The 11,402-nt window shown below is 41.6% G+C and overlaps 3 protein-coding genes across 6 annotated transcripts; 1 reads left to right on the top strand and 2 right to left on the bottom strand.

The window, feature by feature from the left end:
* Nucleotides 1-58: 58 nt before the first annotated feature.
* rpusd2 (RNA pseudouridine synthase domain containing 2) lies at nt 59-2,536 on the bottom strand. The gene is made up of 3 exons (XM_031758187.2): nt 1,863-2,536; nt 1,234-1,530; nt 59-1,149 (listed from the first exon to the last, which is right to left on the bottom strand). Exons 1-3 carry the CDS (start codon nt 2,487-2,489, stop codon nt 337-339), a joined length of 1,737 nt encoding a protein of 578 aa, XP_031614047.2. The 5' UTR covers nt 2,490-2,536; the 3' UTR covers nt 59-336.
* Nucleotides 2,537-3,106: 570 nt separating this feature from the next.
* Nucleotides 3,107-6,092, bottom strand: pcmtl (l-isoaspartyl protein carboxyl methyltransferase, like). 3 transcript variants are annotated; one of them, XM_031758369.2, is made up of 9 exons: nt 6,016-6,092; nt 5,534-5,701; nt 5,275-5,379; nt 5,083-5,114; nt 4,891-4,995; nt 4,654-4,774; nt 4,463-4,548; nt 3,971-4,140; nt 3,107-3,842 (listed from the first exon to the last, which is right to left on the bottom strand). In XM_031758369.2, the coding sequence occupies exons 2-9, from the start codon at nt 5,649-5,651 to the stop codon at nt 3,806-3,808; spliced, it is 774 nt and encodes a 257-aa protein (XP_031614229.1). In that variant the 5' UTR covers nt 5,652-5,701; nt 6,016-6,092; the 3' UTR covers nt 3,107-3,805. The 3 variants fall into 3 exon arrangements, with proteins under 3 accessions (XP_031614229.1, XP_031614230.1, XP_039459547.1); XM_031758370.2 differs by having other exon boundaries at nt 3,107-3,878; nt 6,016-6,091; XM_039603613.1 differs by having other exon boundaries at nt 5,972-6,022.
* A 77-nt stretch (nt 6,093-6,169) lies between these two features.
* ccdc32 (coiled-coil domain containing 32) lies at nt 6,170-9,590 on the top strand. Of its 2 annotated transcripts, none has more exons than XM_031758265.2 (4): nt 6,170-6,318; nt 6,593-6,840; nt 8,359-8,512; nt 8,864-9,590. In XM_031758265.2, exons 2-4 carry the CDS (start codon nt 6,606-6,608, stop codon nt 9,051-9,053), a joined length of 579 nt encoding a protein of 192 aa, XP_031614125.1. In that variant the 5' UTR covers nt 6,170-6,318; nt 6,593-6,605; the 3' UTR covers nt 9,054-9,590. The 2 variants fall into 2 exon arrangements, with proteins under 2 accessions (XP_031614125.1, XP_031614126.1); XM_031758266.2 differs by having other exon boundaries at nt 6,176-6,318; nt 6,596-6,840.
* The last annotated feature ends 1,812 nt before the right edge of the window (nt 9,591-11,402 follow it).

Genomic DNA, 11,402 nt, shown 5'->3' with positions numbered 1-11,402 from the left:
ACCACCACTCTTATTTATAGCTGTCAATGTTGATTTTTCACAAAAATGAAATAAAACATTTTATTTTCCTGCAGACTGGCTTTCGATTTATTTCAAATGTTCCCTGTGTTACAAGACAGATTACAGACTTTGTGGATAATATTAAATTAAAATAGACCTCAAGGTGAACTACAAAATAGACCACTCCAATCTTAACTTATATTTGCTTTCAAAGCAGCAAAACATTTTTGTTTTTGGTTCTAAATCAAAAAAATTAAAAACCAAAATCTCTTTGAGGATTAATGATTGTCTGAAGATTTAATGTCAAAGCCGTCAGCAGCGTTCAGCTGGTCTGTTCTAATCTGCCTCCACCCAGTCCTCTTTTGCCCAGTCGGGTAATTGTGTGGAATATTCGAAGTCAGGTCCTTTGTAGCGTAAAGCGTGAAGATACATGATGAGTTCCTTCTCTGTGGGGTCTGGCCGCACTAGTTTACATTCACTACACAGGTGGTCTGGAGGAGTTTTCTGACTAGAATCGTTTGCCCCAGTTTCATTTCCATGTGATTTGGCTGGTTGAGGGTTCTGACAGTCTTTAACTGTGTTGTTGTCATTTACTGCCTCAATGCAATCTAACTTCTTGTCACTGCCACAAGCATCTACCTGTACTGGACAACTTTCTCCGCTCTTGTCAGATTCAGCAGTTCCAGCTGATTTGTCCATTTTCTCAGAGGCTTTATTTTTGCAGATGACTGCCTTGTGTGCAATGCCAATGCAGTCATCTGCAATATCCAGCATGTTAAAATTTTCCTGAGAGTGATGTTCTTCTACCAGCGCCTGCAGAAGCTCCTCATCACTCTTCCCCACAAGTCCCCCCTTCCCTCTGTGGGGACCCCAGGCTGATGACCCATAGACGGGATCATTAAGGATGGGAAAACCCAGGTACTGAAGGTGGACCCTGATCTGGTGTGTGCGACCAGTAAGGGGTAAACAGCGGACCACACTTGTTTTTCCGTTAAAGCTAAGCCTCTGGAAGACGGTCCGGCACTCTTTTCCTTTTGGGTCAACACGACAGAGGCCGATTTTGAAAGAAACAACCAGGATGGGTTCTTCACAGATCACCTCATCCTCTGGAAACTCCCCCTCCACTCGGCAGACATACTCCTTTTCAAGCTGAAAAAGACAGAAGATGTAAGGAAGTTGTGGAGACGTTTTGAAAACCCACTCACACAAAAGTGCAAAACATGCTCAACATACCTGTCTGTCTCTCACCATCTGGTCCAGTTTCTTAGAGGTCTCGAGCGTCCTGGCAAACAGCAAGACTCCAGAGGTGAGCCTGTCCAGCCTGTGGACTGTATGCAGCTCAGAGATGCCAAACTCCTTCCCCAGAATGAAAATCACCGTGTTGTGGCGGAATCGGCCACAAGGGTGCACAGGGATGGAGGCAGGCTTATCGACCACAAGCACTTCGCCATCATCTACCAGAATCTCCAGCGGTCTGCCGACTACGGGGGGCTCGTGGCGGTGTACGGTGTTCCTCAAGTGATCATTATTCTGTGCATTGTGAAGGAAAAGTTAAGTGTTTGCCCACCTCACACAAGGCCATCCAATACTATCAGGTGACTTATAGAAATCAGAGTATCAAGATTTGGATAGCTACCAATTTAATGACATGAAGGGTTGTTCTTTACAGCTACCACATGTCAAGTATTTGATCCTTTCAATGCAAGAACAAAAGTAATCCGATTTTACTGACTGATCATTTGGCAACGTGAATTTGGTGAATAATGTAGCCTAAGTCAATACCTTGTATTAGTATCCCACAGCTAACTAGATCCCGTTTACCTCCCCCTATATAGGTTATACTATGGACTTATGAGACTTACCCTGAGCACCACAGATAGATCCTCCACAGGTGTCTCGTTGAGGCGGATGCGACCCTCTTTAGCGGCCTTCTGATAATACCCAATGGACTCAGCTCTGAACTCATTCTTAAACACATCCAAAAGGCTCTTTCCAATCCACCGACCTTTGCAGTAGGTCTTAAAGTCAAAGTAATATGGATAGACTTTACGAAGCCCAGCCTCGAAGTAGTATGACGTCTCGTTGAAATGCTCTTGGCTAAAGCTCACACCTGGATTGCGTTTCTGCGGTGGGGGGATGTATCTCTCGCCCGGACGGAGCTTCTTCCCACCGGCTCCTCTCCGTCTCTTACCTCGGCCACTTGTCTCCGGGTCGTCCGGGTCGTCGTTTTTGCGTTTGCCGGTTTCTGACGCCTCTACCGCCGTAGTTTTTTGCTCCACGGGCACCGGCGTGTTTACGTTTACCAGTGTTCCCGACTCAATACCCGCCTGCTCCATAGTCCAGCTGCTCTTTCTACACTGTGGAGAATTAAGACAACTCAGAAACCGATTCGCTTTCTCGCAGGCCGAAACAAAAACTCCGCGACAATGAACGTCACACTGACTCAGAAAGAAAGATAATAAGCTTCCAAACGCCACCCTCACGTGCATCGCTCATTAGCTTGAGGTCCTTCTCACCGCGCGCGCGCGCAGTGATGACGTTTGTAGTCCAATCGGCGCTCCCTGAAGTTTAAACCAAACTATCAAACCCAATCCTGCATCCCATTTTGCACTTAACTATTAAAAGTAGACTGTTTGTGTTATTATTTATGTGTTTTAATGTATTATTTTTGTCATGAAATGTATTTATTTTGTTACAAATTAAGTTCTATTCACACGAAATATAAATTACAGTATGTTTGTGTTTGTTGATGATCATGTTTTTATGCTCTAGTCCTTGTAGTTTCTCACGATACCAATTCCCTTAATACTTCTTTGTGCCAAAAAGTGATTTTCGATGTTTTGATGTGTTTTTTTTTTATGTATAATGTTTGCCTTGTAACCAAATAGATTTATCAAATAGATTTATGAAGTTGTTTTGCAAGTGTCTTTAAAACTCTGTGTTACTGCACCTACATTATAATGATATGAGTTCGTTTTTACCCTTCAAATGTTCTTTTTGGCTCAATTAATGTATAATTCATGACAGATTATAGGCCTAAAAGATATTTACAATAGTTTAAATTACGGGAAATCACTTTATGGCACAGCATCTCAAAAAAGGCTTGTTTACCCCAGTTATGTGTTTATTTTCAATCTTGTAATAACAGCAGTCACTAAAATATTCACTTACTTGGTTTTATTATTAAATCTAATATTTACACATGATTACATTATTTGTATGATTCCAAAAATGTATCAGATTATTATGTTTTGGCACAACTTCCTAACCCTGCTCTATAATTACAGTGTCACATGTGATTTATTCTGCACACACATTATATTGTTAAATGAGTAAGAAGCATTCTCCCCACAAAAATATATTACTTTTGCTAAACGTTTATTAAAATTCCCAGGTTTGTACTTTTGCAAGTATTACTGCATATATATCCAAATCATTCCCACACACAATTTTACCATCCATCTGAAATCAGCACAAGCATTCACACATCTTTGAGCTTTTCATGCTGTAATCTCAAGAAACCCATTATTACACTTCACAAACTTCCCCAGAAATAATACTGTGTACAGCCTTTTTTCCCCCTGTGATCTACTGTACTTGCATCACTCTAAATGAATCACAGGATTCTGGGAAGAGGCTAATCAGTAGACCAGTGGAGACCTATTCAGTCACTCATTGTTTTATCGCCCTTGGAAGACAATCTGGCCAGGCAAACAGAGCAAGATCCTCCTTTCATGTTGCTAGGTGACAACCTAGCAGAGCAGGTGGTCCTTAAGACAGAAGCTCAGTTGAAATATAAGAGGTGTTACAGGGCCCCGGAGACGCAGCACCAACGCCACCTCCTGCAAGGGCAACCACACTGCAGTCAGAGCTCACCTCTGGGGAGAGAAGGAAGGATAGCAGGCACAGATGACTTCCTCATTTTTTGTGTAAGAGTTCAAGGGGTTTAAGGCTTTTTTGTTTTTCTTACCCGGGCCACTGGTGCCTCTTGTCAGTCAAGGGGACATAAACCACTCCCATCAAAGCTTTCTTGAGGAAGCTCCCGTCACTCTGCCGATCATACTGCTCTAGCACCTGACTGCCACCATCAGGGCCCACTGGGAGAACCAACCGCCCACCTGGTTTCAGCTGCTCCAAGAGCTTCCATAAGGAAAGACAGGATTAAAAAAACAAACAAACCCCCCCCCCCCCAAAAAACAAGTTTCATACTTTTTCACTTTATTCATGGCAATTATTCAGCACAGTCTGTCTTTAGAATGCATTTCAAGTACCTTCGAAGCTTAACATACTTGATAAAGTTATTTTAGAGACAACTGATTAGGTTATAATGACTTTTATACAGCTGTAGATACACCACAGCCTTCTGTGCCTTGTTTGCAGGCTTAAGTAATAGCTGAATGAGTGCCTTATGCTATTATTAATGCATTTTAATCTGACAAGAGTAAAGCCTGTGTGTCCTTACAGCCTTAGGAACAGTGGCTGCAGCTGCACCAACATGAATGGCATCATACGGCGCTCCATCTGGGTAGCCGAGTCTTCCATCTCCCACTGTGGACATACCCAGATATGAATTGTATTTTTTTTGCAGCCACGTGCTTTAAATCTCAGTAGTTAAAAGTGGCATGACTTTAAGTTTGACATCTCCTGACTCACCAACTAGTTTGATGCGTCCAGAGGACAGCAGCTCCGGGTCGTCAGCTTGAACATTTTTGATTGACATCTGAACCAGTTCGTCGATGTGTTCAATGCCAACCACTCTACCCGTGGGCCCTGTCTGCATATAATGGTAAAAAGCAGCTGTTTACCCTCTGTTATATGATACATGGGTGAAATCATCTAGCTAGTGGTAAGATTTAGAAAGAAACTTCTCAAGTTTTTAACAAAATGTACCATTCTTGCAAAGCAGGCGGTGAGATATCCGCTTCCTGAGCCTACATCCAGTGCGGACGCTCCTTCAGTTAGTTTGTCACCTAGCAGCTCCAAAGCATGAGCATGCTGTCGAGTAAGGCCAGCAGGAAAACTTCTGTTAAGTTTTGTTTAACCATTTAGTCCTCCCAGCACTGTTCAGTGTTTGTTACTCACCATGTGTGGTGCACTGATGGTTGCCCTGTAGCCTGTAATTACAAAGTTTCATAACACTGAGTCTCAGCAGATCTTTCTGTATAAAACAGCTATTATTCAACAATGCAATGTGATGAAAAAACCCAGGCTCTTGTTATTGCATTGACAGTAACATGCATCTGTGTGTTTAGAAAGTGCATCTGAAATAAATACCTATGGATTGGGGAGAGTCTGCATAGGGATAGTCTCTAGAGTAGAGTCCTCTGTCAGTAGCCAGCATGGCATTGAACACTCTGTCACTCTGGATCACGCCATGATCTGGCAGAAAAAGAAGAAAAAAAAGAGGTATTGATACTGAGTTGAATGAATGGAGATGATGATTCCAACATGTAACTACAGTCCCAACCCTACTTTAGAGAGGTCAAGAAAGGTCACAAACAACAACGAAGATATCAAAGCTCAAACCCTTTACCCCTTAGCCTGCTGATGAGTTCTGGATGTGTTTTGCCGCTGGACATCCACGCCATTGTCCGGGACAGCAGCACACCCATGGGGACTGCCACTACTGCCAGGCGCAGCGCCGCTCGCATCTCCTACACCGGATCTCTCTGCAGGGACGCGATGATCAGCGCTTGTAACCCTGAGTACACGACACACAGATTACTGTAAAATGCATTCAACGGTATAGCTGTATTCTCCGCGTGGTAATCGAGAGGGCAGTTTAGGTCATTTGTAAGAGGTCCAAATGTGGCAGTGAAAATTAACTAATTACAGTAAACTTGACAGACAGCCAGCGAGCGGTACAGCAGCTCTCGTTACGGCTATAACAGCAAGTTTATGTTACACTATAAGCGGATACTATCATTATACCGTTGCAAATGATTATTACAGTTCTTTAAATAGTAAATACCCCCATATAAACGAATTCAGTAGAGGTCGGTAGCCCTTATTTACCTCGGTAGCTCAGCCGCGGTCACTTCCAGCTGAGACACATTTCCTAATCCCCTCCTCAGCAAACCACAGCCCAATGAGAAACGAACCTTTTATACGTGAAGCCCAAACTAACCAATCAGCTCTCAAAATTGCTTGACGGGCGGGTACAGCGTCTAATCAAATATATCTAAAAGAGGAAGTGGGCTGTCGGTCGTTTAAGATTGTAGATCATGGATATGTTTAGCTAGCAACGCTAAACTTTAATCTTTAAAATAATACATCTGCGTTAATAATTTCTAGCCTTTTGAGTTTTTTTCCACACAGGTAAGTTATGTTTCTATTTTTTATGGTAACAAACTGCTCGAAAAACGTTTAAATACACAGTAATTATCCATGTAGTTGGTCAGTAACCAGCTTAGCCGTAAATGTAAACCGAACCATCAGCTTTCTGATTTGTCTTAATTGTATGTACCTTCCAAACATCTCACACAAGTGTCACTGAAAGAAAAGGGTCTTCGTCCAACCACAGACTAACACTGTGTGATTTTTTTTTTTTTTTTTTTTTTTTGACCGTGATGTCGACATCTCTTTAACCCAGTAGCCGCACCAGAATGATAGACGACTTCGAGAAACAGGAGGTTCGGTCCAGCGGGGAGCTTTGGTCCGAGATCTGCTCCAGCCTGCCGGAGGTGCATACTGAGGCGACCCCGGAGAGCAGCACAGACTTCAAAGACTCATTTCACCCGCCTGTGCAGGTTAATGGACAAGCAAATGGGACAGATACCAGTCCATCCAGTGCCAAATGGGAACCCATGGAGGATTCTGAGATTTACATAGCCACTCTAGGTATTTCCTTTTTTTAAAAGCTTTTCAAGACTGCAGACTTCCTGTCATGTCTCCTCGCTGTCTGTCAGCAAGCGGCATGGAAATAATAAGATACTAAATTCCCGCAAAATGAAACCAGATAAAGTTTTCTTCAGCATAGCAGGCTTGAATTGCCTATTTATTCTCCATGTTTTTGTAGTGGCTGACACATTTGCCTAACAAGTGAAGGATCCCTGATTTGATCCCAGAAGGAGACACAGATCCCTCTGGGGTTGGGTCAGGAAGGGCATCCGGTGTAAAAACTGCCGATCAAATATCCTGTGGCGACCTTTTGTGAATAAGGGAGTTCCAAAAATATTGCATGTGGCACAGATGTGTCATCTGTCAATTATTTTATTACAGCCTTCCGCTGTTCAATGTTCCGCCCCATACCATGGTGCTACATATAACATATAAAAGACAATCAATACAGGACTACATAAAGTGCAAGTGTGCAAAAATTGCAAAAAACTAAACGAAGACAGTGCAACACCAGACAGAACAGAACGATACAGGCACAAGACAGTGCAGACACAACAATGCAATATAAAAACGCAACAATGACAGTGGGTTGTGCAGAAGACTGAGCATTGTGCAAAATGTAACTTGATATATGTGTGTGTGTGTGTGTGTGTGTGTGTGTGTGTGTGTGTGTGTGTGTGTGTGTGAGATTGTGCAGATAAGTGCTTGAGGTAGTGATGTGTATGAAGGTATGTATGTATGTTTGTATGTGTGTGTCAGTCAGTGTTCAGGAGTCTGGCGTCTGGGTGGATGGAACGGTTTCTCAGTCTTCCAGTGAGGGCCCATTACCTCTTGCCAAATGCAGCAGGGTGAAGAGTGTGTGTGAGGGGTGTATGGGGTCCTCCACAATACTGGTGGATATGTGGATGCAGTGAGTGCGATAGGTGTCTGTGATGGAGGGAGGAGAGGCTCCAATAGTCTTCTCAGCTGTTCTCACTATCTGTTGTAGGATATTGCGATCCGATATGGTGCAGTTACCATACCAGACAGTGATGCAGCTGCTCAGGATGCTCTCGATAGTCCCTCTGTGTACTTGTGTACTTTAAAACGATAGAAATAAAACTTCATGGAAAAATAAACTGAACCAGAAACAAAAATAAAAAAAAATTACAACCAATAAAAATATAAAACTATAACACTGTTACAAAACACTTGACAGTAGACAAAGATTGCCGCAGAAGGTGTTTTTTGTCTCCTAATCAAAGAAAGATTGGCACTTATTTATTTCTCATGAGTTAAATGTCTTATTTTTTCAGTAGGTGTTCTTATTTCTCATCTGAAATAAATTCATTACATCCGTTACAGCCTAACCAGTCCTTTAACTCCTACATGGTTATTTTGCATATCTGCGATCTTTGCTGGCCTTATAAGACACATTGTAGCGAAGCTCACACTCTTCTTTGATTCTTAATTCAAAATCTATGTCGTAACTTTGATCCAAGCTATAAAACTGACATTTTTGGCTACATTTCGCTCCAGAAAACCGCCTGAAGAAGATAAAGGGCCAGTCCAGTGATGTGACCTCCAGGGACATGCTGCACTCCTTGTCTCAAGCCAAGAAGGAATGCTGGGATAGATTCCTACACGATACCCAGACCTCAGAGCTCTTCCAAGGGGGTGACATGGATGAGAGGTAGGACATGGACATGATGTGGAAAATCATCCTGTTGGAGGAGTTGTTGTTGTTGTTGTTGTTGTTGTTGTTGGTTTTTTTTGTTTTTTTTTATAGTCATTGCATCTTTAGATGTGATTTTATCATTTGTTCATTTCTTTCCTATATCTTTCTAACTTAACATATTACAGCAATAACTCATCATCTCACTGTTTCCACTTTTCCTTAAATTCAAGAGACTATGTGCCATTTACTCATCCCAATACAAAATTACTTTAATCTTTATCTTTCAAAGTGTCTAGTACTTATCTGGAGATGGCCTGCTTCTTATCTTAACACCCTAAACTATTCGTGCCCTTTATCCCTTTGTAGTGCTCTCGAACACTTCAAGAGGTGGTTGATTCCAGAGAAGGTGGCCATCAGTGCGGAAGAGCTGGAATATCTCCTGAGGCCCTCCCAGAATAAGGAATCAGCAGAGTCAGACCAAATGCAAAACGGAGAGGACGCAGAGGCAGAGATGCAGAAACCGGATGAAGATGACGCTCACAAGCCAGAGAAATGAGTGAATTAAAATGGTAACATGGAAAGAAGAACTTACTTCCTATATAGTCGGTAAACGTGACTTCCTGCTCTCACATTGTGTCATTGCAGTGTTTTGGCTAAAGCCTTTGTTATCAGCGATTATAGCCTCTCATCACTGTCTGTATCCCCAGCAACTGAGTGTTAAACACTTATTAACTCACATGCATTTTGTCCTCTCTATTCAGTGACACTGCACCTTGAGAACACCTAATAAAGAGCTTGAAATGATACCTTTTTATCCTCTAGCTGTAGTCCGTGTCTCCTACTATGTTTACGAGAATGGCTCTTAACTACATATGCAGATGTTCATTGAGGACCATATGCAGTGTCACATGAGAAGTGACGTTAACGATGCATTCATTTGTCAAAATGTTATTTTTCTGTCATTAAAAAGCTGACATCCTAAATTAGAATGGATGTAATTCAGTCCAGAAAAATATTGTAACATACTGTGTAACATTTTGTTAATTTCATGTCGAAGGTTTTAATGATGTTTCAATAAAATATTAAAAAATGGTATTGTGTTCATTTGTCTGCTTGTTAGCTCCAAGGACCGTGTTGTTGAATTGCTTTAGTTTTTGGGAGTGAAGACATTGGGTCTGATACAATACGCTGTATCATCAGTGGGGTACTTTAGGGCTTAGACATGCAATGTGGTGACAAATGAAGCACACTCTCTTTCAGTTCTGAGATTTTATATACCAGGACATAATAAAAAAATCATCTGATCCTAACCAAGTTAAATAATTTAAATTTAACTTTAAACGAGCAACAACACACAGCATATGAGACTTTTTCATTGCTTTTTAAACCAAACTAAGCCAAAATGTGTGTAGTGTGTGAAAAGTGAAGTACACCACATTATTCAGTAGCTTGCAGAATCCTCTTCAGTGGCAAAAAATTTTTTTTGAATGACTTTATCATTCTCTCATATCCTGGAGAGATTGATAAAGTGTTGCTTCAGTTCAGTGAGATTTGCAGGCATTCTTTATGTGCAGCTCTCTTAAGGTTCAATCAGGTTGAGGTCTAGACTTTGACGTAAAGTTGCTGCTGTACTAGGGATCATTGTCCTGTTGGATGACCCATATTCTTAAGCTCTCAGATAGCTTCACATTACTCTAGAATACGTTTTACAAAGGAGTTTATGGTGACTCGGTGACTGCAAGGTGCTCGGGTCCTGTGGCTTTAAAGCAAGCCAAAAATGATCACCCCTCCACCACCGTGCTGATAGTTGGTATGAGGTATTTGTGCTGATATGGTTGATTTTTGCCAAACATGCAACTGTGCAGACATTTCCACTGGTCTCACCTGTCCAAATGACATTGTTCCTGAAGTCCTGTGTTCAAATGCAATTTTGCAAACTTAATCTGTCCTGCCATGTTCCTTTTAGTAAGAGGAGACTTTCTTCTGGAAACCCTTCAAAACAAACCATACGTGTTCAGTCTTTTTTCTAATTGCACTGTTAAGAACTTTAAAATTTAACATGCCAACTGAGGCCTGTAGAGTTTGAGATGTATCCCTGTTTTGTTTTTTTGCAGTTTCTCTGAACATTACATGGTCTGACCATGGTCTGAATTGCCTGGGACATCCACTCCTGGGAAGACTGGTAACTCCCTTAACTGTCTTCCACTTCTGAACAGTCTTTCTTGCTGTAGAATGATGGACTTCAGATTGTTTGGAAATGGCCTGAAAACTCTTCCCAGATTGATAGGGAGCAACAATTGTTCCCTGAAGATCAATGCTGATGTCTTTTCTTCTTGGCTTTGCGATAAAACCTGAATGCTCACACTTACTGAGAATCAAATAATCAAATGCATTTGATTAGCAGTACACAGCAGCTATTTGACCTATTAATACCCATGGAAAGGCCTTATATGTTATCAATTCTTGAAGGTCTTCATCAATGGTTTATATCTCTGTGGTCAGCTTTTAGAACTACAGTTTCTTTAGATGGCAGCAAAGAACCGAGTTTGATTCATTCACCATTTTACAAGCCAGTGTCTTTAGCAGTCACAGCGAGTCCACAGCCTGTTTCACAAAGTCCCTCGTGGCTCTGAATGACATAAAGTAAAGACCACCAGACATGATAAAATGCTCTGCTTGGTCTGAAATAATAATTTGTGTCTGAAATGGTGCACAGTGAACATGTTTTGAAACACACATCCCCAAAAAATGGATGAAAATGTAAATATCTTCATTTCAAAATGTCAGGGTAAATGAAATTTAAGCAGCGCAGAGAGAAAGTTGACCCCCTTCAGCAAATTCTAGCGTTAAATTTTGAACATGCATCATTCTCCACAATGAAGGTCACACATTCGAATCAAGTAGG

Source organism: Oreochromis aureus, linkage group 19, assembly GCF_013358895.1.
Source record: "Oreochromis aureus strain Israel breed Guangdong linkage group 19, ZZ_aureus, whole genome shotgun sequence".
NCBI lineage: Eukaryota > Metazoa > Chordata > Actinopteri > Cichliformes > Cichlidae > Oreochromis > Oreochromis aureus.
This window is presented reverse-complemented; position numbering and strand designations above follow the sequence as displayed.

What these genes read in the sequence shown, in the direction of transcription:
- ccdc32 (XM_031758265.2), top strand. Translation starts at nt 6,606, where the DNA reads ATGATAGACGACTTCGAGAAACAGGAGGTTCGGTCCAGCGGGGAGCTT. An exon ending in GATTTACATAGCCACTCTAG is followed by an intron (nt 6,841 to 8,358) that starts GTATTTCCTTTT and finishes ATTTCGCTCCAG; the next exon opens with AAAACCGCCTGAAGAAGATA. An exon ending in GGGGGTGACATGGATGAGAG is followed by an intron (nt 8,513 to 8,863) that starts GTAGGACATGGA and finishes ATCCCTTTGTAG; the next exon opens with TGCTCTCGAACACTTCAAGA.
- rpusd2 (XM_031758187.2), bottom strand. Translation starts at nt 2,489, where the DNA reads ATGCACGTGAGGGTGGCGTTTGGAAGCTTATTATCTTTCTTTCTGAGT. An exon ending in ATCTATCTGTGGTGCTCAGG is followed by an intron (nt 1,531 to 1,862) that starts GTAAGTCTCATA and finishes CACAATGCACAG; the next exon opens with AATAATGATCACTTGAGGAA. An exon ending in AGATGGTGAGAGACAGACAG is followed by an intron (nt 1,150 to 1,233) that starts GTATGTTGAGCA and finishes TGTCTTTTTCAG; the next exon opens with CTTGAAAAGGAGTATGTCTG.
- pcmtl (XM_031758369.2), bottom strand. Translation starts at nt 5,651, where the DNA reads ATGCGAGCGGCGCTGCGCCTGGCAGTAGTGGCAGTCCCCATGGGTGTG. An exon ending in CCATCAGTGCACCACACATG is followed by an intron (nt 4,996 to 5,082) that starts GTGAGTAACAAA and finishes CTTACTCGACAG; the next exon opens with CATGCTCATGCTTTGGAGCT. An exon ending in CAGCCACTGTTCCTAAGGCT is followed by an intron (nt 4,141 to 4,462) that starts GTAAGGACACAC and finishes TCCTTATGGAAG; the next exon opens with CTCTTGGAGCAGCTGAAACC.